The sequence below is a fragment of the Carica papaya genome, chromosome 2, assembly GCF_054855325.1.
Source record: "Carica papaya isolate Zhongbai chromosome 2, ASM5485532v1, whole genome shotgun sequence".
Classification (NCBI taxonomy): domain Eukaryota; kingdom Viridiplantae; phylum Streptophyta; class Magnoliopsida; order Brassicales; family Caricaceae; genus Carica; species Carica papaya.
The window spans coordinates 5,490,167-5,516,877 of record NC_142310.1 but is presented as its reverse complement, the minus strand read 5'-3'; the positions used below and the strand labels follow the sequence as shown (position 1 = coordinate 5,516,877).

The 26,711-nt window shown below is 33.2% G+C and overlaps 2 protein-coding genes across 4 annotated transcripts; both read right to left on the bottom strand.

Annotated features, from left to right (window-relative positions):
* Positions 1-526: 526 nt before the first annotated feature.
* On the bottom strand, positions 527-3,864 carry LOC110824190 (cruciferin (DUF506)). Its single transcript, XM_022054760.2, has 3 exons — positions 3,479-3,864; positions 2,236-2,452; positions 527-1,624 (listed from the first exon to the last, which is right to left on the bottom strand). Exons 1-3 carry the CDS (start codon positions 3,716-3,718, stop codon positions 1,149-1,151), a joined length of 933 nt encoding a protein of 310 aa, XP_021910452.2. The 5' UTR covers positions 3,719-3,864; the 3' UTR covers positions 527-1,148.
* Positions 3,865-5,636: 1,772 nt separating this feature from the next.
* On the bottom strand, positions 5,637-26,161 carry PSF2. 3 transcript variants are annotated; one of them, XR_015816855.1, is made up of 10 exons: positions 25,846-26,161; positions 25,648-25,722; positions 25,423-25,537; positions 19,054-19,153; positions 18,925-18,955; positions 18,752-18,841; positions 17,036-17,185; positions 16,752-16,841; positions 6,624-6,725; positions 5,637-5,859 (listed from the first exon to the last, which is right to left on the bottom strand). XR_015816855.1 is itself a non-coding variant. In XM_022054751.2 (8 exons), the coding sequence occupies exons 1-8, from the start codon at positions 25,891-25,893 to the stop codon at positions 16,821-16,823; spliced, it is 630 nt and encodes a 209-aa protein (XP_021910443.2). In that variant the 5' UTR covers positions 25,894-26,161; the 3' UTR covers positions 16,564-16,820. The 3 variants fall into 3 exon arrangements, 1 of the variants encoding a protein (XP_021910443.2); XR_015816856.1 differs by lacking the exons at positions 5,637-5,859; positions 6,624-6,725 and adding an exon at positions 14,746-15,010; XM_022054751.2 differs by lacking the exons at positions 5,637-5,859; positions 6,624-6,725 and having other exon boundaries at positions 16,564-16,841.
* Positions 26,162-26,711: the final 550 nt, after the last annotated feature.

Here is a 26,711-nt window from a genome sequence, read left to right as displayed (position 1 = left end):
CATAATCTGTACTATTTTAAATTTTTAAATATTTGATTTTAATTATTGTATATTTTAATTTTTGATTTAATTTTTAATAAGATCGGTGATGATTCATAATTTATAATTTTAAATTTGTTAAATCGACATCAGATTCAATATACGTTTTTTTTTTTTACTTATATTAGAATTTTAGTTAGGTTTAGGTTTTTTCAAAACTTGTGCATATTATCCTTCCTATTGTCATCCATACCACAAACCTAAACTAAGCATATAAAAAAGACTTACGTAGTATTCTATGTAGCTCATATCGCCAATCTTTAAACTAAAAACCCAAGCCCATCTTATGTTAATAATGTTAAAAGCTCATTAAGCCTATTATTTGGATATAATCACTACTTAGTCTCTTTTATATTAAGTGAATTGATTAACTTATATAATTTTATATAAAAAATATATATAAACTTGAAAAACATAATTAAAAAATAGTTTTCATCTACAAACTCTCCCAAATCAATCAAGTATTTTTCATTCAGAGATGGATGAGTACATTCAATTCAAGAAAATCCAATAATATGAGAAGACAAAACCAAACCAGAGCATGAAGCCAACTCATACAGTATCTAACAAGTTCGTGGAACCAGGATTATGTATTGTAACATTCCTTCAGTCACTCAGGACTGCTCCCAAAATTCAAGTTGAAACATGTTCAAAGATTAAAAAGAACAAAAACAAAAAACAAAATTCCTCTGCCAAATAAATAGGAGGCAATTAAGGAATATATTTGAGATAATACCAACAAAAAAAATATGTCGCCTATAGTGATGCACCTCGGTGAATCAAGTATCCACTGGTTCCAACTGCAGAGGGGTAGCAAGGATATGAAAAAAAATGCGGCAGCACCACTGACCGAATAGCATCAGTTGCCTGTGTAGCGCCAAAAAAGAATGAGTAATGTATAGTTTCCTGAGTTGATGACAAAAATTTGTTGATATCTCCACCATTATTGGTATCCGAAGCAATATAATGCGAACCCACCATTTGCTCTGGTTCAGACTTATTCGTATCCAGGAAAAAAAATCACTTAAAGTAAAGTCGCAGATTAGTCAAAACTCTCTCAAAAGGAATTTGCATCTTCCAGGCCACAATCTATACAACTCAAAGTGCTCTCACCGAACTTGTCTCCACCTTTCCAGTTTCGTCCTCCGATTGTCGCTGATCTTAGGCTTCAAAAGTCTCTCTACTTCTAGTTCGGATTGTAGAGCAGACTGCAGCCTCTTTAAATGTCCACTACACTGTTTATGGTCTGATGAGCAGATGCCAAGGGCATTCTGTTCAATAGGATTAATCTGTCTCTGGTAGGGTGAGTGCCACTTAGCTTGCATATATGCAAGCGATCTCCATGGAGGAAGTGGCATGGAATTTTGCTTCAGAGAGTATCTAGCAGCTTCAACCATAACTGGAAGGAACTGTTTCAACCTAGTCAATGTGCCAACATAAATAACGGGGAGACAATTCAATATTCTATAATAAGAATCAACTGGTCTGGCTATTTCGAAATGGCTTCTGAAGTCAATATCGATTATCAACCGCTCATTGCTTCCTACGCCATTGCAGTTGATGACATCAATATATTCATGATCCCCTGCCATCACATAAAACAGAAACATATTCAGGGCTCAACTTAGAAACCATTCTAATCGTGAAGAAGAGCCATGCTTATATGCCTAATGCTTGTGTCATCAGAACATCGAAACCAAAATGTAAACATATGTTAGGTAAGAGTTACTAAACTGTCAAAAAAAAAGTTTCAAATGTATCTTCATCGCAAGCAGCCTCACATAAAAACTTTGGCAATTTTGTTTCTCCGAACAGCAATGACTGTTTATGTCATTAGAGGAATCATGGTAAGAACAAAACCCAAAACCCAATCATTTGAGTGACTAAAAGAAGCAGCTTGAGGACTAGAATTGGTCCTGAAGATCCTAATGATAACTATTTTCAACCACAGAAGGAAGGCAGCTAAAAGACACATGAAAGAAATGTGAGAATACTATGTTTTCTCCAGAAATTTGACACAAAGCCTGATTATTGCTCTCTAAAGGCTCCTTCCCTCTTCACTTCAGAATTCTTTTATCACATAATGGTCAACATTTAGGATGGATAAAAATAAGTACTTTTCTTCCCTCCCACTAGAAATTAACCAATCAATTAACAGTCCAAAGAAAGGACAAATTATGAAAGTTTGGGGCTTACCTCCAGGAACCTTGCCAGTACCCTGCCATCTTGAGGCACAAACAGCAGCATCATAACCAGAAACCCTCAAAAGCTTTACTAAAGAAAATCTGATGCAGCTGGCATTACACGGAGCAGACTTGACAAAGTGAAGGTCTTTCTCACTGATAGATAGTATCAGAGAATGAACAATGGAGAGCAAATCACTCTCATACTCAGCCATTGAGTGTTTATAGAACTGCAGTACAACAGATATAGCAACATTATTAAAATCCACTTTTAGAAAATAAAGCATCAGAATAAATCAACAGAACTGATTACAGAAACACATCACATTTCAAACTAATTAAGTTAGATGATTAAGATTCAAGAATATGATATTGTGGCAGCTGCAAGATACTCTTCAAGTGGGGAAAAAAGGAAATCATCAGAAAGAAGTTGTTAAGTGCTAGAAACATATGACCATGATTTAAATGGAATCCAATAAAGCCAACTTGACGGAATACTTTTTCTGAGCTGACACCCTTTTAGACTGTAGCCAAAGAAGAGCACCCTCCCCCTTCCTTTGATTCCTTATACATTTCTTCTATTATGTTTTCACCCTCACCAACTCTTGGTCAAAAGTCTACCCACCAGTTCGATCCACATGTGAGATCATCATTGAATGCTAATCGTGCATTGTTTGATCTCCAGCATGGCCAATATTTGAAATCAGCAAATCCTCATAATACCCAGAAGTCTACGCATAGATAAGTAATCAATGCAATTTGATATACTAGGTACGAGTTAAACAAGGCAAAAGCACTAAGAAATTAACGTCGCACACAACCATCTCAAGTAAATAAGGGATTGCAGTTTCTTTTTTCCCATTTCAATAAAACCCAAAGCCGCACCAACAAACAATCAAAACCCATGTTCTAGTTTACCCTCTAATCTCATACAATCATCTCAACAAACTTTCTTAAACACGCATTCTCCCACCATAAGTCTTGTTTGAATGATTTAATCCATCCTTTAAACCCTTCATTATTTTCTACCGAGCAACTGAAAATTTATAAATAATTCTCGAATTATATATATGTATGTATTAGCTTCATCCCAGAAAGCAAGACCTCTCATTTCTATACCAACTAGCCCCCTAAAACCCAAAATTTCCTTTCAAATTCAAACTCATAAGATGAAAGAAACGACAATTGCATGTACAGTGTACAATAATATAACAATAATAAATAGTAATAATAATAATAATAATATGAAGAGGCACCTGAATTTTCTCCGCGAGGCGAGGAAGATCAGAAAAGCCAGAGTCGCTATCGCTGCTGCACCAAGAATCAGGGCCTGTGCTATCACCGCTCTCCAAAAAATCACTGACCATAAGAGCCAGGTCATGCTCGCTCTCATGGCTAAACCCTCCCGCGATCTGTCCCACCTCCCTAGCCCACCACTCCCCCTTGGCTGCAGCCACAGCCGCCGGCGGAGCCAGGGCCCTGCACTCCATCCCCATCCGACCAAACAACGCCGTCCCTCCCTGCGCCTCCTTCCGCCTAACCCCCCCAACAAAAGCTTTTTTTATTTATTTTCTCTCTACACCACGATTCACAATCGCGGGGAACCCTCCTCGTGATCCGTGTCAAAGACGATTGCACGATACTTACGTCCCATTTACAAGAAAAAGAACAAAAAGAAGAAAAACAAGCCCAGAAAAAGACAAGGAAGAACAAAGAAATCTCTAAAACTTTGGTTGTACAAATTGTATTCACATAAAACTAATATTATTCTCCTTTCTGTCTGTGTCATTCATTTCTCTTGTCCTAGTCAAGAAAATTGAACAAGAGAAATTCAAAGTGTATCTTTTCTTGAAATTGCTTGCAATCTTTCTTTTCTGGGTGAAAATGATTCAGAAGAAGATTATCCAGTTTGAAACAAGGGAAGAAGAGTCTTCCATTAGGTGACGCAAGAGGGTTTTTGCGAGAGAGAATAAGAGAAGGCTTTGTGCAGAGAAATACCGAAAAGGACGGAAGTCGAAAGCAATGGAAGGGAAGAGGAGGAAAAGGGGATGATCATAAATAATAAAAGTTTTGGGAAGAAGAAGGTTGGAGGTGTAAGAGTGAAATGACGAAAAGGTGCTTGCAAGCTTTCCTTGATGACTAAGTAAGTCGCCTTCCTCGCTCGCTGTTACCGAAATATAAGCTGAAAATGGATTACGAGAAACGCCAAGAAGGAGCATATTCTTTTTTTTTTTTTTTTTTTAATGCCCAATATTATTTTCTTTTTATTTTAAAAAAAATTAAAAAAAAAAAAAATTTAGATATTTATTCTTTTTCTGCTTTTTTTTTTTTTTCAAATTTATTCAATATAATTACCAAAAATTCAAATATATAATTAATAAACATTAGAAGAAAAAAAGAATAACTCGCGGAAGTTTCTTGTAAATTTTCTTACAGAAGTTGCCGAACAACAAACATGCCGTGATGGGCAAAAAGGTAATTACATCCAGGAGCGAAAAATATAATTTCTCTTTTTATCTTGGGGACCAAGTCACCATGCAACTTGCGTGTAAATTTTAAATAATATTTATTTTTTTTATAAATTAAACAGGGAATAAAACTGGAAGATGACGTGAGCTAGAAGGGGACCCTTTGTGTTACGTCACCGTTTTCGTACACAAAAATCATGATTTAAACGGAAAAAAAGGAATGGAGTTGAGTTGTCTGTACTGTCTCACATTTCTCCAGCTAACCAGAACCCGGACCCAAGAGTTTTATAACTCCTCCTCACAACGCCTAACAACATTCCTTCTAACGATTACTGTTATCGCGGAATGTGGGTGGTGGGACCAACTTAGTTTGTTAAATCAGATTTTTTTAGTTTAAGTTACTTCACCTTTTAAAAACTAGAATTTATAAATCACAATTTTAACAAATTAGCTATAAAAGTTTATTTGATTTCTAAATTATATTAGATTTATTCAGCGTTGTACTCTTATGCATATACCCAGCAATTGATAGGTTCTAATTTGTTAAAATAACATCTAACCTTTTAAATTTTATATTATATCACCTAATTCAATATTTTTATACAAAAATTTAAGCATACACTCTATATTAACAGAATTGAAAAAAAATGTTGTAGCACTTCATGAGGTATTAATGTTTTTGTCGTATAAAAAATTTACCTCCCGGTGAAAAAGAATATACAGCATAGGAATTCTCTGTACATTTAAAAAATTTTATCTTTTGCCAATATTTAAAAACATTATTGTTAGAACGATACTTTTATAATTAAAATTTAAATTAATTTTTTGAATAAATAAATGTGTATTATATGAAATTATGATAATATGATTATCAGAGAGACGCGCCTAACTGCAACAGTGGGACCACAGACTCTGTACACGCCGCTGCAGTTTTAATCGGGAGCCATAAAGTTGACCCAAACTAGCACGTGTTTTTTATTAAAAGTTTCGGTCGTGGTCGGCCAATTCAGGCTGGATAAAATATTAGAAGTCTTTATAAGCTTCGGCTGTCAACTTTTAGAAATAATGCCAATCCAAGACCCACTCTCATTTACCTTCACGTGGAGAAACGCGCCGAGTGTCGTCCCTTAGTTCGAGCAGATATAAACCAATCCAAGACCCACTCTCAACTGCATAATATTAACAAATAATTAAATTAGTCAAATTAATTAATTTAAACTTGAATACGCACCATCCGCCTATCCATACACAAAAGACACAGATATGGTTACAGTAAATTGAACTCATAATACTTACTGTAAATATTAATTGAAAATTAATAATTGTCAAATTATAGTTTACAATTACGTTTAAAGAAGTAACGCCATCCTAAAATCATTCCTATAGTTATCCTTATCACCTTTAGCAATGATGAATCTAGACAGACACATGAAGATTCTAAATATTACAATTTATTGATAAAACTAAACTAATCACTTGATAAAGTTTTCCTAAAAAGAAAAGAAAAAAAAAAAGAGCACTCACCCAGGCTTCACTTCCAACATCTCACCACGTGCTTCGTTTCCCATAATAAAGTAATATTTAATCCAATGCTATAATGTGCATTCATATCTTCGAATGCGTCTTTGCCTGTTACAGATTGTGTTATATCACATTTGTTCATTTTTTTAAAATCTCTTTTATATTCATGATTAATAAATCTTATTTGTGTTAATATATAAATTTAAGTAGAATTAGTTAAGTAAATTTTTGCTGCTGGTCTCTTTCTCTTGGACAGAAGTGACGAGAATTCAGACTTATTTTCTTTAGCCGATTTTAAGAGAACTAGTGCCAAATTGAACCAAATGGCTCTATAGTATTATCAGAAGGCTCATGTTTATTTTAGTATGAAGTAAATTATCAATTTAAATATATACAATTATAACTTGCCAACCTTAGAGATCGCATTTGGTATCTCATCCAAGACTACAAGCCACCGACTCATGCCAATGTTGGCATAATTGCTGCAGGGGTTGGCTGTCTCTGTAAAGGGAATCTAATGATTGTGACAAAAAAAAAAAAAAAAAAAAAACATAAATGGGAATCTAATAATTGTTGATTGTTTAAAAGAAATGAAAAGAAAGGGAAACTGAGAAGCCAACTGCCACTTTATATATCAAGCAAACTCCAAGTAACAACGTGAAAGATTAAAAAGAATACTTAATCATCGACAAATATATATAAGAAAGTAAGAGCGAAGCAAAATATCATTTGAGGAACAATCAGAAGAAAGGTCAACTTAATATTTACATAACTTGCTTGTTTATTTAAACTTAATGATAAGTCAATTTCCAAACATCTAAGAAAGATAATTACAAAAGTTATTGACAACTGGAGAGCAATATACATATATTTATTCAGAAATTAATAAAAAGCACATTTATCCTTATCTCTATTTATATGTTATAATTTGTTGTTTTCTTAATATAGCATAATATATATTATTCTTGTGCTACACAAGAACCAAAAACTAAATCTCCATCGTAAAAAAATTCTGATAACCATTAGGACAAACCTCAACAATTGACTGTTATATTTTATCTGTATAAGATTATATATTATTATAGTTCAAAATTTTACCACAACTTATATTTTCACGATATCTACAATATAACCTTTTTCTGTATTAATATGTATTATTTTCTACTTCTAACTACTATCTATTAAATTTACTAGTGAGACACGTAAATAGAATTAAGACAACTATGAAAATTTAACAAACAATTCTTCAATTTTCTAAATTATAAGGGCTTAAAATAATACATTGCATTTAAAGTCACAAAGTAAATATATTTGTTTGTTTAAAACCCAATTTAAGATTGCGAATGCATCATACATGTATTTTGGGTCGATTATAGTAACACAATTTGCAAAGAATTATTGTAGATATTTTTTCAGAATACAATGAATATTTAATATGATTGAAACTATAATATATTAATGTTAAAAGAATGATTGGATAGATATAATTGAAAAGATCATGTTTTATATTCATTTCCATTTTTTAAAGAGTAGCTGGCTTCGTTGGATAGGATATTATCCATCTGAATAAAACTGTCGTGTTGTGTCCAAGAAAAGCTTCAAGTGATTAGTACACGTAGAATATGCAATAGCCACAAGAAGCGTAGAGGGCCCGCTGCATGTGCAAACAAGGACTATTTTAGTAGCTCCACAAGTTAAAAGCTGGAGGCAGATGAGGGAACAAGGGGCATGCTAGACAGCTTCCTTCTACTGGCTCTTAAGGGAATATCCAAGCACCCCACGCTATCACTTATTTTTAAAAGCTAGATGGATTCTTCTAAGGACTTCTGGCATATAAGATGGACATTTGGCGCAATAAGATAAGCAGGGAGATTACATGCTTTTGGACCATTATCATCTAACGTTATAAAAATAAGAAAGGAAGGATTAACTAGTAACTATCACTTGTCAATGCCTTCCTGTAGCTGGGAAGTTGTACTGCCCATGAGTGGTTTGAATAGTAACAGTGAGCAAGTATATGGAAAGAGATTTATCATAAGTTCACAATAAATAAAATGAAAATTTGCAAAGATACTGATGGGAATGTAATTAAAAAAGAAGAGAGAGAAAGAGAGAAAAATGCTTGTCATCAGAGGTTAAAAATATTAATTCCTCTTGGATTTCCTAAAATCATGAAAAAGATCAAGAAGTTGTGAAGAGCAACATTCAAGACATTCGTTAGTTAACAGAAGATTTTATGGGTGAGCTAGTCCTACACTAGGACGAGCATCCCCCATCAAGATTATAAGAAAGGATGATGAAGCCAGTAAAGAGCACAAAATTTGCACTTTGAAAAAGAGTGATTTAGAAAACAAAGTGAAAAGTGTGGTCATATATGGCAATTATTTATTTGTACAGCCTATTTATTTTGTACGCATAATGTGATTGTATAGTTATAATGAGATTAGAGGAGTATTTATTCAGGAGTATTTTTATCGTTTCCAAGATTTATAGGGCTGAACTCTATGATATAGTTTGTGCTATAGTGTTCAAAGATTTCTTGCTAATGTGTTTGTTGTTGAAGAGATTAGCAAGCATGATCAGTTTTTGATGAAGCTACAGTAAGATTATGAAAATATTCGTGTGAATTTTACGAATCATCCTCCTCCTCCTGCCTTAGATGTATGTTTCAGTGAAATGATTCATAAAGAACAATATCTTCTTACACAGGCCACTCTTGATCAGGAGAAATTGACAATATCCATAGTACTTTGGCTCATGGAAAGGGCAAAGGTAGAGATATGAGTAAGATTCAGTTTTTAATTATAAGAATTATAGGCCTATTGCTCCAAATTGTTATCGAAAAATTTTGTAATTCTTGCAGAAAGACAGGGTACATAATCAAATATTGTCCAATTCACCCCAAAATTGCCAGATCAATGTATTTCGAGCATATGTTGGTAATTCTTCTACTAGTCAGATTCAAGCTAAGACCTCAACTTTGTCAATGATCAATCAAAATGTTCAACCAACTGTACTTACTCTTCAAATAATGTAGCAAATGATAGTTCATTCTTGTCAACTTTGGGGCCTCAAGGTAATGGTAATTCTTCATTTAAGTCTTGACATTTTGATGGTGAACCAAATTATACGACTAGTTCAGCCAACTTGCTTAAAAATGAAAACAATTTATCCATTACTATTGTTGATATTACTCTAACTTTCACCAATGCTTTTATACTACCTAGAGTCTCTAATAATCTTCTTTTAGTTGGACAATTAGTAGAGAATAACTATAGTGTCCATTTTTCTCATGATGGTTGTTGCGCACAGGATCAAGTGGTAGGGACTATAATCGTGAAGGGGTCTAAAGTAAGACATCTATTTCCACTAAATATCCTGATGCCTAATAACACTATTTTTACCTTGTTCTACAGTTGTTAATAAAGTGAAGTGTGGCAAAAACATTTAAGCTACCCAAATTCTAATATATTATCTTATTTGGTGAACTCGTTTTATTGGACGATAATGATCAAACTATTTCTTTAAGTCTTTCTTTTGATTGTTCAACTTATAAATTAGAGAAAAGTAAAACTATTTCTTTTCTTCTTGTCGGTAGCCGTTCAGGAAAACACTTTGATGTTATTCATAGTGATGTATAGGGAATTATACCGGTCATTTTTCATAAAAATTATAAATATCTTGTAACAATTATTGATGACTAGTCTATTTATCTTGATTAATTTTTTTATCCAAAATCTTAGTTTTTTTAAATCTTCACGACTTTAGTTGCATATGTCAAATTATTAAGTTCTTTAACCTCATTCTGGTGGATCGTACAAGTCTAATGCATTTCATAATCTTTTTAAAACTAGGTACTCTATCACAACTTCTTGTCAATATACTCAAGAAAATGGTGTGCCAGAGTGGAAGACTCGTCACCTCTTAAAAGTTGCTCATATTTTGTTACTTGAAGCTTTACCTGCAATAGTTTATCTTATTAATCAAGTACCTTCTCAAACTCTACTAATATCTATAGACATCTGTATATATTTGGTTGTGTTTATTCTGTTCATTTCCAACATCATAAACATTACAAGCTTTCTGCTCTATCTGTTAAATATGCATTTATGGATATAACACTTGTTACAAAGGTTTTGTTTGTTATGATCCTTGATCTAAGAAACTACATGCCTCCCGAAATGTTGTTTTCTCAATTTTTCTAACTTATAAATCGATCATATTCTGGTGCTACTGTTATTCCTAATATGATTAATTGTCTTTCTCTAGTAAATGGTTCAAGCAATGGATTTGTGTATCAACGATGTCCTTCACAATTTCCCCTACTTGATCCAGATTCACCATTTAATTTTGCTCCACTTGTCCTAAGACGATCTACCAAAGTCTCCCGTCCTCCCAATTGGTTTAACTCTAATCACACATCATTTAATGTTACTTTGTTTTCTATTTCAGTTCCATCTCCTTAAACACAAACAATGAAACATGAATGTCAGTAGCAAACAATGCAAAAGGAACTTCGGGCTCTTCATGATAATCACACTCGAGACATTGTTCCATATCCTCCAAAAGTCAAGCTTATTAGGTGCAAATGAGTTTTCTCAGTAACTTACAAGAGTATGAGTTACCCTCAGTAACCTACAAGAATATGGGGTGGATTTTGAGAGACATTTGCTCTAGTGGCTAAAATGACTATGTTCAAACAGTTCTTGGCATTTTATCGTATGGGTTTGGCCACTTCAACTTATTGATGTAAAAAATACTTTTCTCCATGGAGTTCTCAAAAAGGATATATTCATGACACGTTGTAGTTTGTTTTCTTCTTAAACTTCAGAGTAAGTTGAATCATTAATTGTATGGTTTAAAACAACCTCTTCGAGCATGGTTTGAAAATTCTAATCTATCTTGCTTCAATTTCAATTCTTGAAAAGTCAATATGACTCTTCTTAGAATTATTTTTCTTCTAGTTTATGTTAATAAAATTGTTATAATGAGAACAAATTCCTTATTGATTACTCCGCTTAAGTAGCATCTTGAGAATCATTTCATATGAACGATCTTGGTAATCTTACTTACATTTTGAGATTAGAGGTTCGCACGTACTCTTTTGGTATATTCTTACACTAACATAATATACTCAAGATTTGATGACTTTAGCTAGCTTCTAAGATTTTTCATCAATTGATATTCCTCTCGAAATGAATGTCAGGTACCATATTGAAGAGGGAGAGCTACTTTTTGATCAGTCATCATATCTACAATTAGCAAGTACCTTAAATTACTTGATTATTACTAGACCTAATATTTGTAAGCAGGTTAGCCAATTCATGCACTCCCCACACCATCTTCACTTGATTGTGATTCATCACATCATTTAATATCTCTTGAGTATTCCTTATTGGGGTTTATTCTTTCTTAGTCGATCTTTGTTATGTTTCCTGATTAAGGATCAAGTCACCGAACAGTTAACAACAAAATTATCTTCTAGAAAAAGATTAATACCCTTATTCTTGTTGCGAGATCGACCTATTTTGTGAAAATAAATTACAGTTCATCAAAGAAAACTGCTACCTTTGATCTCGTTAAAGAGAATTTCAATCTTATACTTTAAAATAATATTATAACTTATTTTTATTAATATCAAACATACTCTTTTATATAAAGATTACAATTTTTATTTAGAAATGTTAATTTAATTTGAAATCTAAAATCTAATTAGAAATACTCTACTAAAATATTAAAAATTCTACACTATTTATAAATCAAGTACTAATGAAAAATATATATATTATTTAAGAATTTAGTACTGATTAACATTCCAACTATTTATGAATCTAATACAAATTAGAATTTTATATTTAATTGAACGTCAATTTTGTACTTACTGCACCTTTTATATTTGCATCCATAACATTTCTTCCCCTTAGTTTTCAAGCTTGAATTGTGAATATAGCTGACTTGTTGGTCTTTTCTTATTGCTCAGGACCAGGGTCGCACTCAATCTCGAGCCAAAACAGTTGTATGCATTGATGACCCTTGACAAACGGCTCATCGCAGTTACAAAACAATCCATTCAATCTCCTTTCGTTCATCTCTGCTATTGTTAGTTTTTTTATAAATGGAGAATAAGAGTTACAAGATTGTGTCGTGAAGTTGCTGCCCTATAATGTTTTCTGAACTGAATTGTTGAGCTTGGTAATGGATTGAAAATGATCATTATAATTGTACTCGGTCATATCCTACAACTGTTGTTTCTTTTAAAAACTTTGGTTACGCTCATTGCTTGTATAAGAATGGTAGGTGATTGCATATCGATTTCCAGCCTGATTGAATCTATTAGACCCGCAGTAAATATGTCAACTTGTTAGTCTTGCCGTACTTTATGAGCACGGGCCAAAAGTCTCTGAAACTGCCATATATAGTCCTCCACTGTACTTGTTTGTTTTAGGTTGATTAGCTCTCCTAATGAATTGTTATGCAGGGACGAACCAAACCGCAATGTGCAGAGTTCAACAAATTGGCCCCGTGACATCCCTGTCTGCTCTTGTTGCAATTTGTAATACCAAAGTTGAGCATCACCTAATAAGTGGAAGACTATCAATCTAATCTTGTCGTTGTTAGTTGTCATTTGATTAATAAAAAATTGTTCGCAACGATGGAGGCAAGCCAACAGGTCGTTCGATCCATCGTAGGTGGAAAAATCAAGTTTTGTATAACGATAAATTCATCCGTTGTTATGAGAACCTATGTTGGATTTTTCACGACCTGGTTTAGTGTGCCACTTTCCCCTTTCTGATTCTGATTTGAACCACTGTTGTTAGTTTCTACGTCATCAACTTCCTCTTTTTCTTGAACTTGGGCGGTTTGGCTGAGAAAAAGTTCTAATTGTTGTGTGATTTGGTGCAAACTCTCTTTTGTTGTAGTTTCAGAAGCTGTCATCCGAGATTATAGATTCCGCAACTCTTCGCATAAACTTTGGTTGCCCATGGTACCTTACTCTGATATCAAATTATTATGTTCCCTAATTAAGGATCAAGTCACCAGGCGGTTAACAACAAAGTTGTTTTCTAGTAAAGGGTTAATACATTTGTTCTTATTGCGAGACCGACCTATTTTGTGAAAATAAATTACAAGTCATTAAAGGAAACTGCTACCTTAGATCTCGTTAAAGAGAGCTCCAATCTTATAATTAAAAATAATATTCTGACTTATCTTTATTAATATCAAACATATCCTTTTATATAGAGGTTATAATTCTTATTTAGAAATGTTAATCTAATTTGAAATCTAAAATCTAATTAGAAGTACTCTATTAAAATATTGGAAATCCTACACGATTTAAAAATGAAGTACTAATGAAAAATATATATATTATTTAGAAATTTAATACTAATTAGGATTCCATATTTAGTTGAATGTCAATTTTCTACTTACTATCCTATATTTGCATCCATAAGAGTCTTCTATACAACTTAGAACTTTTAGCAATACAGATTTGGGTTGTTGTCTCAATACTCGTCACTCTATCATTGGTTGATGCATGTTTCTCAGGAATTTTTTAATATCATGAAAGAGTAAGAAGCAAGACTAGAGTTTTAAATCCTCCATTGAATCTGAATATCATGCAATGTCTGTTTTATGCTCTAAGATCACTTAACTTCGAGGGTTGTTGACTGAATTTAGTTTTCCTCGATTTGATCACACTTCTCTCCATGCAAATAACACAAGTGTTGTTTAAAGTGTTACTAATACAGTCTATTATGAGCAAACCAAACATATTGAAGTGTATTGTTATTACATTCACAAAACTATATATACTCTTATCGTTTCTCTTCCGCATATTTCTACAACTTTACAAATTGCTTATGTGCTTACCAAATCTCTTATTCAACAACATCATCAATTTCTTGTTGATAAGTTGATACTTCTCAATCAACCATAATCAATTTGAGTTGTTGATAAGTTGATACTTCTCAATCAACCATAATCAATTTGAGGGCAGATATTGACATATATGTCAATCACTTATTTGTACAGCCTATTTATTTTGCATATGTATTACCTTTCCCTAATGTGACTGCATAGCTTTATTTTGAGAGAAATTACTCTATCATAATCAGAAAGAAATCAGCTCGAATCAGCTTATCGTAATTACTGAGAAATCAGTCTAAAATCAGCTTATCATAATTAGTGAGAAATCAGTCCATCTGTATTTAGAGAAATTAGCCTTTGACTATTGTGTATTCTTCTACATGTTGAATGAGAATTAGAAAGAAAGAACATTCAGCCATTCAATCAAAATTTCCATAAATCAAAAGTTTATCAAAACGTATTGAAAGAAAATCCACAAGGCAAAGCCGAATCCCTTATGAGAATCACTGAATGGCACTAAAAAGTAAAAAAATTCAAAAAACAGGCAAGTTTTCCAAAGCAAACCTAGAACCTAAAAGAAGTAACAAGAAATAGATAGAAAAGACACTTTATTAAAATAAAATGTAACTTTCAAAATGATGAAAAGTAAATCTAGTCGCAAAATCAAAAGGTTCAATCACATTTTTACTTTCTTTTTTCGCCTTTTCTGGTCCACAGAAGTCTCCAATTTCATCTTGCATAAATTTATCCTAGAAAAAAGACACACACAAACATGGACTTGTTGTAGACAAAAAAAAATGAAGATGCACTTCACCAAGCTCAATAATCCCAAAGCCTAAAACCAAAATTTAAAAGCAGTCCCCAAGGAATTATAATTACAGGCCATGGTAGCCTAAATATCAAGAAAGCTTATTCTGATCCATGGAAAACCTGCGTTAATGATATGATGGAAAATGTCATTCTCAGCAGGACTTCATATTTGTTCTTGCAAGGCGAATGGGAAACACAGTTGGCCTATAACTCCCAACTAAATGCATAAAAGAAATATATATACTCAACATTTAATAACCACAGCTTCCAACACAATCGAGCGAAAAATCACATGATCAGAAAACATTCAATATAACTTCAATAGAACCCTTATGATAGAAACCAGTGGACTATATGATGCAGACATAACAATAATGAAAAGTTGAAATGGGGTATCTTTAGGGATAGAAATTTTATTATTTTTAAATTTATTTGTTTCTAAAAAAGTTTATGTAATATTTACCTTAATTTGTTCTGCCATTTTAGTAGATTGGTAGATCTTTAATTGGATTAGGATGTAGATCTGTTGTATCATTCGAGGTAAATGAAAGTTGTCAAGACAAGGAGCCAAGCCTTCCAATCCAAGCCTAAGAGTTAAGCCAAGCATTTTCAAGCTGTACTGACCAGTTCCAAGCTACTTTTGAGCAAATCATCTTGCCTGAGTTTAAGCTGTTCTCGAGCCATACAGCAGTACAAGTTCTATCTAACTTTTTTTCTAAAAAAAAAATAAAAGAATGTACTGAACTAAAATAAGGGGGAAGAGATGAAATTAAAATAAGGGGGAAAAAGATGACAGATTTAACGTGGAATGCTAACAACTTTTACTTACAATTTTTATCTATGTAATCTATCTTACCATAGAGGACGTATTGTGTCAAGTATTTTGTGCTTATACATGCACAGAACAGAGAATGAGGGAGAGATTTTAGATCTAGTATGAGAATAAAGGGGAGGAAATCTGAGATGAAGGTGAACCAAACAGAGAAGACACTGGAATAGCAGAACAAAGTTTGGGAATAATACTAGATTAGAAAATTATCAATGCATTATAATCTAACATTTCTTTTTTTAAATAAGCATCATAATCTAACATTTAAGTTAGCCAAATACTACTAATAAGATTTGGATACTATATCCACAGTGATAATATCAAAACTTTCAAATCTAAATCAAACTCAAAATCCATTAACTACCTCAATAGCCTGAATAAATTAAAAACTAAATAGAAACAATCATTACAAAGATATATTCTATCACTAAAAATCTTCTATATTAACCTATCATCGTTCTGCATTACCTTAGTTTTGATTAAGTTTTGGTGAGCTTCAACAAGGGTTATGATTCTATTTTAAGCACACCCCCACCACTAATTAAATCAATAATAAGGAAAAAAAACTGACATAAAATGAAAGAGACCTAGGACCAGTAGACATCTGTCACTCAATTAAATATAGAGACAGATTAATCTACCACATGTACAACATCTTAAAGACGCTTATTTCACTCTTGACCTTAGCTTGATTAGTAGATCGCATCAATATCCTCATTTTAAATCCTCGACTCCTTAACATATAAAACATTTTGCTCACATCAAGATGTATGCAAATGCTTGCACCCATAAATATCATCCAACCAAAAACTTAACACTGCAGAGCTTGAGATTGCTACAAAAATATTGTGGATAATGTGATTTATATTAAGTATTATGCTTTTTCTCAGCCAAAGAAAAAGAAATATAGAAAATACAGTAACATAGCTCAATATGGATGTCCTCCATAAAGAATATCTATGTCATAACTACACGGACAAAACGAAAGAAAAAATTACACTTCTTCAAGGATAACAAGTTCATTTGACATACCTTCACTATAAGGTACTTGAAGTTTGTTTCTGAAGGTCACTAAGATGACAATTGGAAAGAGAGCACCAACTACCTTTGCCTCAGATGCCGCTGGAAAAAAGAAAATAGATTAAACAACCAATGTAGTAAAAACTGAGTGATGGCTTAGAACACTTGATGCCAATTGCAATTCTCATTCACAGCCAAAACTTTAAAATAAAATCTACAACCACTAAAGAAATGGCTTTAAAAAAAATAATAAACAATAGAAAAGAAGTAAAATGATAAAATATAAATGGCCATACCCTAGGCTCGTTACTAGCTTCTTGTCGTCTTTGAGGCCTTTCATTTCTATCCAAAGTTGGCTCCGGCTTATCATGTTTATAAAATGCTTGTAAAGCTCTTCTAACAAATGGGCGAACTATATTCACTTCCATTGCAGATAGATTAGCAACCTGAATTTTTAAACTTGTGAAATTAGAGTAAGTTTCAATAGGTAGACAATATAATTGCCATTATAGACACTTAATCAAATAACTAGTATATTGAAAAACTTAGAATGTCAGACCAACCATTGCATCTACCTGTCTCTCTCTCTCAGATCATAAGCATGATCCAGATAATATGCAATCTACACAACAGCATGACAGTATACAATGACAGAAGACATGCTATAGAATATGGATAAGTGCAGAAGCAAATAAATAATCTACTGAAACAACAAAAAACAAATTAAAGAAGATACTCTTGTAGTTGTTACAGGGCCCAGTTTCTACAATCTTCTTCCCCTATGACCTATCTTAAGACTAGCAATCTCTAGAGTTAAGAAAGAAATGCTCCTTTTCTGCACAAAACACACATCTGGTTGCAAGAGCACCGCAAAACTGTCCCATTACAGAATAGTAACTACCAATAAAGTGCAAGCACTAACTGACACAGACTAGAAAGAGAACATTCTGAACAACTAGAAATAAACTGACAGGAATACTGAAAAGAAGAAATAATCATCAGGTTCCCAGTAGTTCTCCCTTCTTGCAGCCATGTGTTAAAAGCCATTAACTTGGCCTCTTAATTGAATCATTTTGGCTTACTTTCCTCAGTCACTAACTGAGAGTCCATGACAACAATCCTTAGTTATATCATCCACACAATGTCATGAGAGATTATTCATCTTTCAGCTTATAATTCTGCTTCAAGGTACAACAAATAATAGCAGATCCCAAGTTTATTAGTTCATCTTGACAACGTTCCAGTGGCTGCTGACAGGAGACCATTCCTTATGAGATATAAGGTATGTTTATCAAAGGCATAGAAGTAAGATAACAGTCTCAAATTATTCATATTTCATTTTTCACATCTATGCATGTTCTGTAAGGAGCCTCTGCAAGAAGATCAACATTATCCCACAAGTTTATTAATTCATCTTTACAATTTTTCATTGTCTGCAGACAGGAGACCATTCCTTGCCAAAGGTATAAGATATAAGGCATGTTTATCACATTTATCAAAGGCATGGAAGTAAGACAACAGTCTCAAATTATTCATGTTTCCTTTTCACATCTATGCATGTTCTGCAAGGAGCCTCTGCGAGAAGATCAACATTATCCCTCATGATTCACTAATTCATCAACTGCCAAATAGTAAAATTAGTAGTAAAATCTCAATTAGATTTTGCTCAGCAGACAGGTTGTTCTTCGAATGATGCAGAGGAAAAAAATTCCCATTTATATTTCTAGATTGAACATGATACTCCCATCCTCCAAAAACCATTAAGGAGTGTTTTTTGGATATCCCATGCATTGACTGAACGAAAGAACAGCTGTCCATCAAACTCCTATACGTGCTACACATTCAAATACAGATGGAGAACACCCTTCTTTCCAGAAAAACCATATCTCTTTTTTCACCTCTTGTTTTCACTAAAAATATTCCCGTTGGTATTTCTAAATTCAAATTGATGCCCCATCCTTTAAAGAACCATCAACAGATGCCCGTAAATTCATCACAAATAAAAGATTCACCTTCACTGCAGATGTACCACTGAATGTCTCTAAGTTGGTCTCGATTTTATGAAGCCGTACATCCCTGATATCTTCGACAAGAGACCTTACCTATAAAACAAATACACAAGTTTTACAAACTCAAACGTGCAAAAGGCTTAACCAAACATGTCTCCAAGAATCTCCAAACTCACCATATATATGTCAGGAATGTCATCACGAGCACTGCCATATGTTTACAGTTTATGTCACTGTATTCAAGTGGTAATACACCCAGTAAACAAGGAAAAAATAAGACTATAAGAAAATGTAGGAGCACCTACTGATCAAAAAGAAGTCTCGATATCTCCACATAATGAAATGGTAGTGCCTGAAATGTTACTTGGGATTCTCGTTCCCCTTCCAAAATGTTGGTCAAATTTTCTAGCACGCATAAATAGAAAATAATAAGAATAATAAAATACAATCTATTTCTTCTTTTCTTACTTATTTGCAGAACAAAATCGTGAACTTAAACAAATGTTACTAGATACACTTAAGGCAGTTGAAGTCCCCAAAAACAAACACATAACCCAAGTGTACAGATAATGAAAATTAATCATTGAAAACCAGGGAGGATCAAGCTTCTAGGCCAGCTTAATTACTAAAATCCACTGAAAGCATTAAACTAGCTGGATGTCGCTAGAAGAAAAAACCGATGAAAGAGTACCTCAATAACTAAAACAAGCAAAGTAGATAAACATTTTCAGAAAAAGAAATTGAAAAATAGAAAAAATACATGTATATATATTTGGCAGATTAAGGACACTGAAACCAATTCATGTGAAGCATGCTTTCTCAGCTAATGCCACTAGTGGCTATTACTTACAATTCCTTGAATGAGCGGAAGATTCCCAAGACTAGTGTATCTATTATACCATATGAACTTCAACAAATGTTGGCAGTCTCAAAGCTATATCAGACATTGACGAATCTTTGTTCACGTGGCCAAACCCAAACACCCCCCTCCCAAAATAAAATTCAACTGATCTTGTGATATGTTGAGCATATAAATGAATTTCGTCCAATTTAAGCAACTGGCATAATACGAAAGCTCTTTCACATTCCAGAATTGATATTTGCAACTTATAATCCACTAACAACAGGCATCTTTATCTGACTTGCAAAGCAGCAATTCCCAGCAACAGAACAGACTTCCAATCTTTGGTTCCAGGATTAAATATTAAATCTAACAGAATATTACCCACCAATTCAGTTTTCACTGCATGAATACCTCCATATTTCCATTCTCTCCACAATAAAGAAACTCTGTAGTTAATCCACTAGCACTCTGAAGTGAGCACATTAGATTGTGATGCTTTTCAATAGATTTATTCTACTAAAAATCCTATATTAGTGTATGAACGCAGACAAGAAAAAGAAATTTTTTTTCTTCTTTATTTTCTATTATTTTCAGTAGGTACAAAATGCTGAATTTATAAAGTTTTACAACCATATTTAGTCTTCTTAATTTTAGGACTAAATAACTATATAATCAATAACAATAACTCCTAAAAATTACAGCAATAAATCATAAAAATATGCAATAATAACTCCTAAAAATCTGCAATAAATTCTAAAAATATGCAGTAATAATTTTAAAGATGTGCGGTCAATTTTTTCCATATTTCTACACCTCCCCTCAAATTGGTGCGTAGATATTGATCATGTCCAACTTATCAATGAATGATTCAAACTTTAGTGTGAAATACCCCTTGGTGAAAACATCAGTTGTTTGTTGCTCAGAAGTCACAAAGAGCGTACAAATAACTCCATTTTCCAACTTCTCTTTAATGAAATGCCTATCAATCTCAATATGTTTCGTATGATCATGTTGAACTGAATTGTGTGCAATGCTTATAACTGATTTGTTATCACAAAATAATTTCATAGGTGCTTTTGCATCTAATCTCGGTTCTTCAAGAATTCTTTTAATCTATAGCACCTCACAAACTCCATTTGCCAGAGCTTTATACTCAGCTTCTGTACTACTTCTAGCAACCACACTTTGCTTCTTATTTCGCCAAGTAACCAAATTTTCCCACACAAACGTACAATAGCCAGAGGTGGATCGTCTATCTGAAACTGAACCTGTCCAGTCTGCATATGTGAAGACTTCTATACTCCTATTAATATTTTTCTTGAACAACAACTCTCTTCCAAGTATACTCTTTAAATACTTGATAATCTTGTATACAGCTCCCAAATGTTTCTCATAAGGTGAGTACATATTTTGACTCGCGACACTAATTGCAAAGGCGATATCAGATCTTGTATGAGACAAATAAATGAGTTTTCCTACAAGACGTTGATATCTACCTTTATCAACTGAGATTCCATTAAGAGCATCTCCCAACTTCTGATTAGGATCCATAGGTGTCAGTTGGTTTGCAACCACTCATGCCCATCTCCTATAATAAATCAAGAACATATTGTATTTATAATACATAAATTCTCATCTTTGACCTTACAATTTTCATACTCAGGAAGTAGTGTAAAGGCCTCAAATCCTTAATTTCAAATTCTGAGGCAAGATGTTTCTTCAATGTACATATCTCATCATCATCATTCCCGATAAGTATTATATCATCCACGTATACAATCAAAATAGTCATCCTTCCATCACCAGTGTGTTTCACAAATATTGTATGATTAAATTGTCCTTGATGATACCCTTCTTTTTTAACAAATCTAGTAAATGTCTCAAACCAATCTTGGGGAGACTGTTTTAGTCCATATAATGATTTTTTCAGCTTACAAATTTTTCCTTTAAACTTCTCTTCAAAGCCAAAGGCGGATCCATATAGACTTTCTCTTATACCTCTCCATTGAGGAATGCATTTTTAACATCCAATTGAAATAGTGACCACTCTAAATTCACAGCTACAGAGAATAACACTCTAAATTCACAGCTACAGAGAATAACACTCTAATAGTATTTAACTTAGGCACAGGGACAAAAGTCTCCTGATAGTCAACTCCATATGTCTGCGTAAATCCTTTTGCTACTAACCTTTCTTTATAACGTTCCAATGATCCATCTGAGTAGGACTTTACGGTGAAAACCCACTTACACCCAACAATCAGTTTCCTTTAGGCAAACTAGTCATCTCCCACGTACCATTCTTCTCTAGAGTCTCCATTTCTTCAAGAACAACCTTCTTCCATTCAGGAATCCTTAGTGCTTCCTGTATATATTTAGGTATATCCACACTTGATAACTGTGAGACAAAAGTATGATAAGAAGATAACAGGTTCTTACAAGATACAAAATTTGATAAAGGGTGTTGAGTACATGATCAAATTCATTTTCTAAGAGCAATAGGGAGGTCTAGAGGGTCAGAATGTACTTGTTCAATAGGAAAAAACTTAGGTTCTAAAGATTTAGAGATTGTACCTGATTCTTCATATCCTGATATCGGATTAAATTCTTGATTTTGAGGAGACATAGTTGCATCTTTCTTACTTTGAATCGAATTTCTTTTAGTGTAAGTTTTTCCGAACAACCTCTCATCATCGAAGCATGTATAATCCATTTCGCTAGTGTCTTTTTTGTGTTCAGGCACTAAGGTTGGTCTCATGTTTTCCTTATCCAAAATATCAAAATTAAATATTGCAGTTTCATTACTTTTGTAACTATCAGAAATATTTTCTTTTTCAAACACCGAGTCTTCATTTTCTTTCTCTCCTTGGAGATGAAGACTAAAAAAGCTTTATGATTCAAGGAATGTAACATCCATCGTGACAAAATATTTTTTTCTGATAGGATCAAGACATTTATACCTTTTTTGTGTGGGAGAATACCCTAAAAAAGCACATTTTATTGCTCGTGAATCTAATTTATCTCTGTTACGATTATGTGTATAAACGAATGCAACACATACAAAAACCCTTAATGGTAAATCTGAAGTCAATCGAGACATTGGGAATGATTTTTTGAAAACTGTTAAAGGTGTCTGAAAGTTCAAAACTCTTGATGGCATCCTGTTAATTAGATATGTAACAGTAAGAATTGCTTCCCCCCATAAGTATTTAGGTACATTATTGGTAAATATTAAAGATCTAGCTACTTCTAGAATTTGCTTATTTTTTCTTTCTACTACCCCATTTTGTTGAGAAGTATTATTGCAAGAGCTATGATGAACAATTTCTTTTTCTAAGAAAACCGACCCTAAATTTTCATTGAAATATTACTTTCCATTATCACTCCGAAACACTTGAATTTTTGTTTAAAATTGGGTTTCAACCATGTATAAAACTTTTTAAAAATATATTTTGCTTCAAATTTTTCTTTAAGTGAATAAACCTAACTTAGACGTGTATGATCATCAATAAATGTTATAAACCATTCTTTTCCAGAGTTGGTTAATGCTCTAGAGGGTCCCCACACATCATTATGAATAAGAGAAAAATGCATAGATGGTTTATATGGTTGAGTAGGGAATGATATACGATGGTGTTTAGCTAAGTGGCAAATTTTACGTTGCAATAATGTTAAATCTTTACTATGAAACAAGTTTGAAAATAAATATTTTAAATATTGAAAACTAGGATGACCAAACCTATAGTGCAATACCATTATTTCATCACTAGTAGAATTAAAGCATACTCCAAGATTTGAGGATTTTGGTTGCTAACCCAACGAATTTTCATCATCAAAGTAATAGAGACCTTCATGTTTCCTAGCATTGCCAATCATCATCCTCGTATCCTGATCCTGAAATTTACAATAGTTTGGAAAAAATTTAGCACATCTTAAGTTCCGAGTTATTTTACTGACAAACAAAAGATTACAAGAAAGATTTGGAACGTGAAGAACATTGTGAAGAACAAGAGTGTTAGAGATAATAATTTACCATTTCCTAACAATTGCTGAGAGTGAGCCATCGGCAATTTTTATTTTTTGATTATCTGCACAACTATAAGAAGAAAACAATTTAGAACAATCTGTTATGTGGTCCATGGCACCTGAATCTATTATCCATAGGCAAAGAGAAATAGTTGACATATTAAAAACGACAGATTGAAGGTAGTTGCCTTTCTGGGTTAAGAAACAAGAGGAATGTACAGGATTAGAGAATTGTGTGGATTGAAAAAGTCTATACAGTTGTTCTAACTGTTCCTTACTGAATAAAGATGTTACAACAGCAGATTCTATGCTCCCATTTTGCTCGGTGGTGGAGTGAAAGGCCTTTAGGTCACAATTTGGTTGATTGGGAATCCTTGGCTTCCAATTAAGGGGTTTCCCATTTAACTCCCAACAAATTTCTCCAGTATGACGTGCTTTATGGCAATGATCACACCATACTTTTTCTCCTTTCTTATTTGCCCGTGCCTGGAATGGAGAATTATTGTGATTGCTTTTGGTCACAAGGGTTGAAACTTCTAAGGTAAATGAGTTTTTTTCCCCTAGCATAACTCGACGTCGACCTTCTTCTTGTCGCACTTCTGCAAACACTTCCCGGATTGATGGTAGTGGAGATTTGCCAAGAATCCAGTCTCAAATTTCGTCCAAACTTTCATTCAATCATGTCAATAACTCAAAAACACGGTCATTCTCCATTCTTTTCAAATAACATGCAGTATCTATTGCACACGCCCAATTATATCCTCATAGCAGAGATCAAGTTCCTGCCATAATGCCTTCATCTCGTTGTAATACTCAGAAACCTCACGATCACCTTGCGTCGTCTGTCAAAGCCTTGTTTTCAACTCAAAAGTCTGTGAAAAATTTTCGAGATTTGAATACATTTTTCGGACAACATCCCACACATCTTTCGCAGTGGGAAGAAACAAGTATGTTTTCCCAATTGAAGCCTCCATTGAATTGATCAACCAGGCCATTACAAGGGAGTTTTCTGACTTCCAAATCCGCCATGTTGGATCTGTATTTTCTGGCTCCTTTGTCTCACCGGTAAGCTAGCCAAGTTTGCCTTTGTCATCGACTACCAATTTAATAGATTGCGCCTATTCCAGGTAATTTTTTCCGTTCAATTTGTAAACGGTTAATTGTATTGGGGAATTTTCAATTCCGTTGGGGATTGCAGATCCCGACGATAACAACGTCCCGGAGTTATTTCCAGAAGATGTGGCAGTGGAACTAATGTCACTTATCCTCACTGTTCAAGGCATGACTATTTGCACCATCACAAAAAAAAACTGATAAAAAGAGAAGGATTTAAAATTGAAAATTTATTCAGGCCAAGCTAGCCAACCTGGCTCTGATATCATGAACGCAAACAAGAAAAAGAAGTTTTTTTCTTATTTATTTTTTGTTATTTTCAGCAGGTACAAAATGCTGAATTTATAGAGTTTTATATCCATATTTGCTCTTCCTAATTTTAGGAATAAATAACTATATAATCAATAGCAATATCTCCTAAAAATTACAGCAATAAATCATTAAATATGTAATAATAACTCCTAAAAATCTGCAATAATAAATCTTAAAAATATGCGGGAATAATTTTAAAGATGAGCAGTCAATTCTTTCCATATTTCTACTGTGTATGAGACTTTTCGATATTATTATGGTTAAACACCAACCATTGCAGAGGATCCATATCAATAACCAACAAGTAATTTATGCCCCCTTAAACCCTCGAGTACTGAAAAACATATGCTGAATCCCGAGTACATATTGAAAAACTCACCAATAGACATCCACTGGGGAGGCCGAATTGCACATTTGCCTCTCTTTTTCAGTGCCACCGCAAGCCAGAGTGGCACCTGAGTGGGTATCTGCGGAAGAAACGGACCAAAATCTCCCTGAAACCGAATAAAATCACAAAATATGTTCAAAAAGAATACATTAGGATATTAACAGATCAAATAAAATGTGATTCATGTTGATAGAGCTAGGGCAAAATCGACGATACACAGATGAAATTAAGTGGATCCATTCTCATATTTGGAACAATCTCTATTAATTCATCCTCCGCCATGAACTCGACCTGAACACCAAAAATTCCACTCAATTTCAAACAACTGAGAGAAAATATTCTCATTCGTAAGTACGCCGATGAATGTATATATATGTATGTATGCGCCTACCATCCCAGGGAAAGATAAATTACCTCTTGAGCAGAGAAGAGCGAGACGTGAGGATCAGATTGACCGGCCATGAGTATAGGGTAGAGAATATAGGGTTTATGATTCCAAAAATGGATGTTAATTTTGATTTGAAATAAAAGAAGGCCGCGATTATCTTGCAGCTACAGAGGTAGGAACTTTGATTACTTCTATTGAGATGGAATCCAGAAGGTTTGCGGTTGCCGATCACGTGAACCCTAAACTACCGTGCGTATATGAAGGCGGGAAAGGAAGCGAGGTGCTTACCCCTTCCCGCTTATACATGGGAGCCTGTTGATAAATGCGCGGGAATCGGGGTCCTCTTTGGACCTTTAAAAAAAAAGTTTTAATTGGAAAGACAAACAATAATTTTCAATTTAATAATAAAAACTCTACCTTTGTAATAAAATATGAAATTTGGAATATCATAAGATTTAACTAAATCGTCATATAATCAAAGGAAATCTTAGGTTTTTTCTCAAAATTATGAAATTCCTTTCAAAATTTATCTACTTTTATTTAATCTTAATCTACTTAATTTTACATAATATTTATGTTGAGTTTTATTTTATAGCTTAGATATTTTTTTAAGTTTACATTTAGTTTCAATATATATTTAAATTAACTTTAGTTATATTTTGAGTTCAATAATAATAAATTTATAATATTACTTATTAACAAATAAATTAAAATATTCAATTTTTTAAACAATATTTTGAATATAACTCAAATTTTAATCATTTGGTCCTCAAGTAAATTATAAAATAAGATACAAAAATAAAAATTTACATATAATTGATTTCAGATAAAACTATATTTACTAAAAATTATTTTAATGGAAAATATTAGAATTTAGAATTGAAATATTATT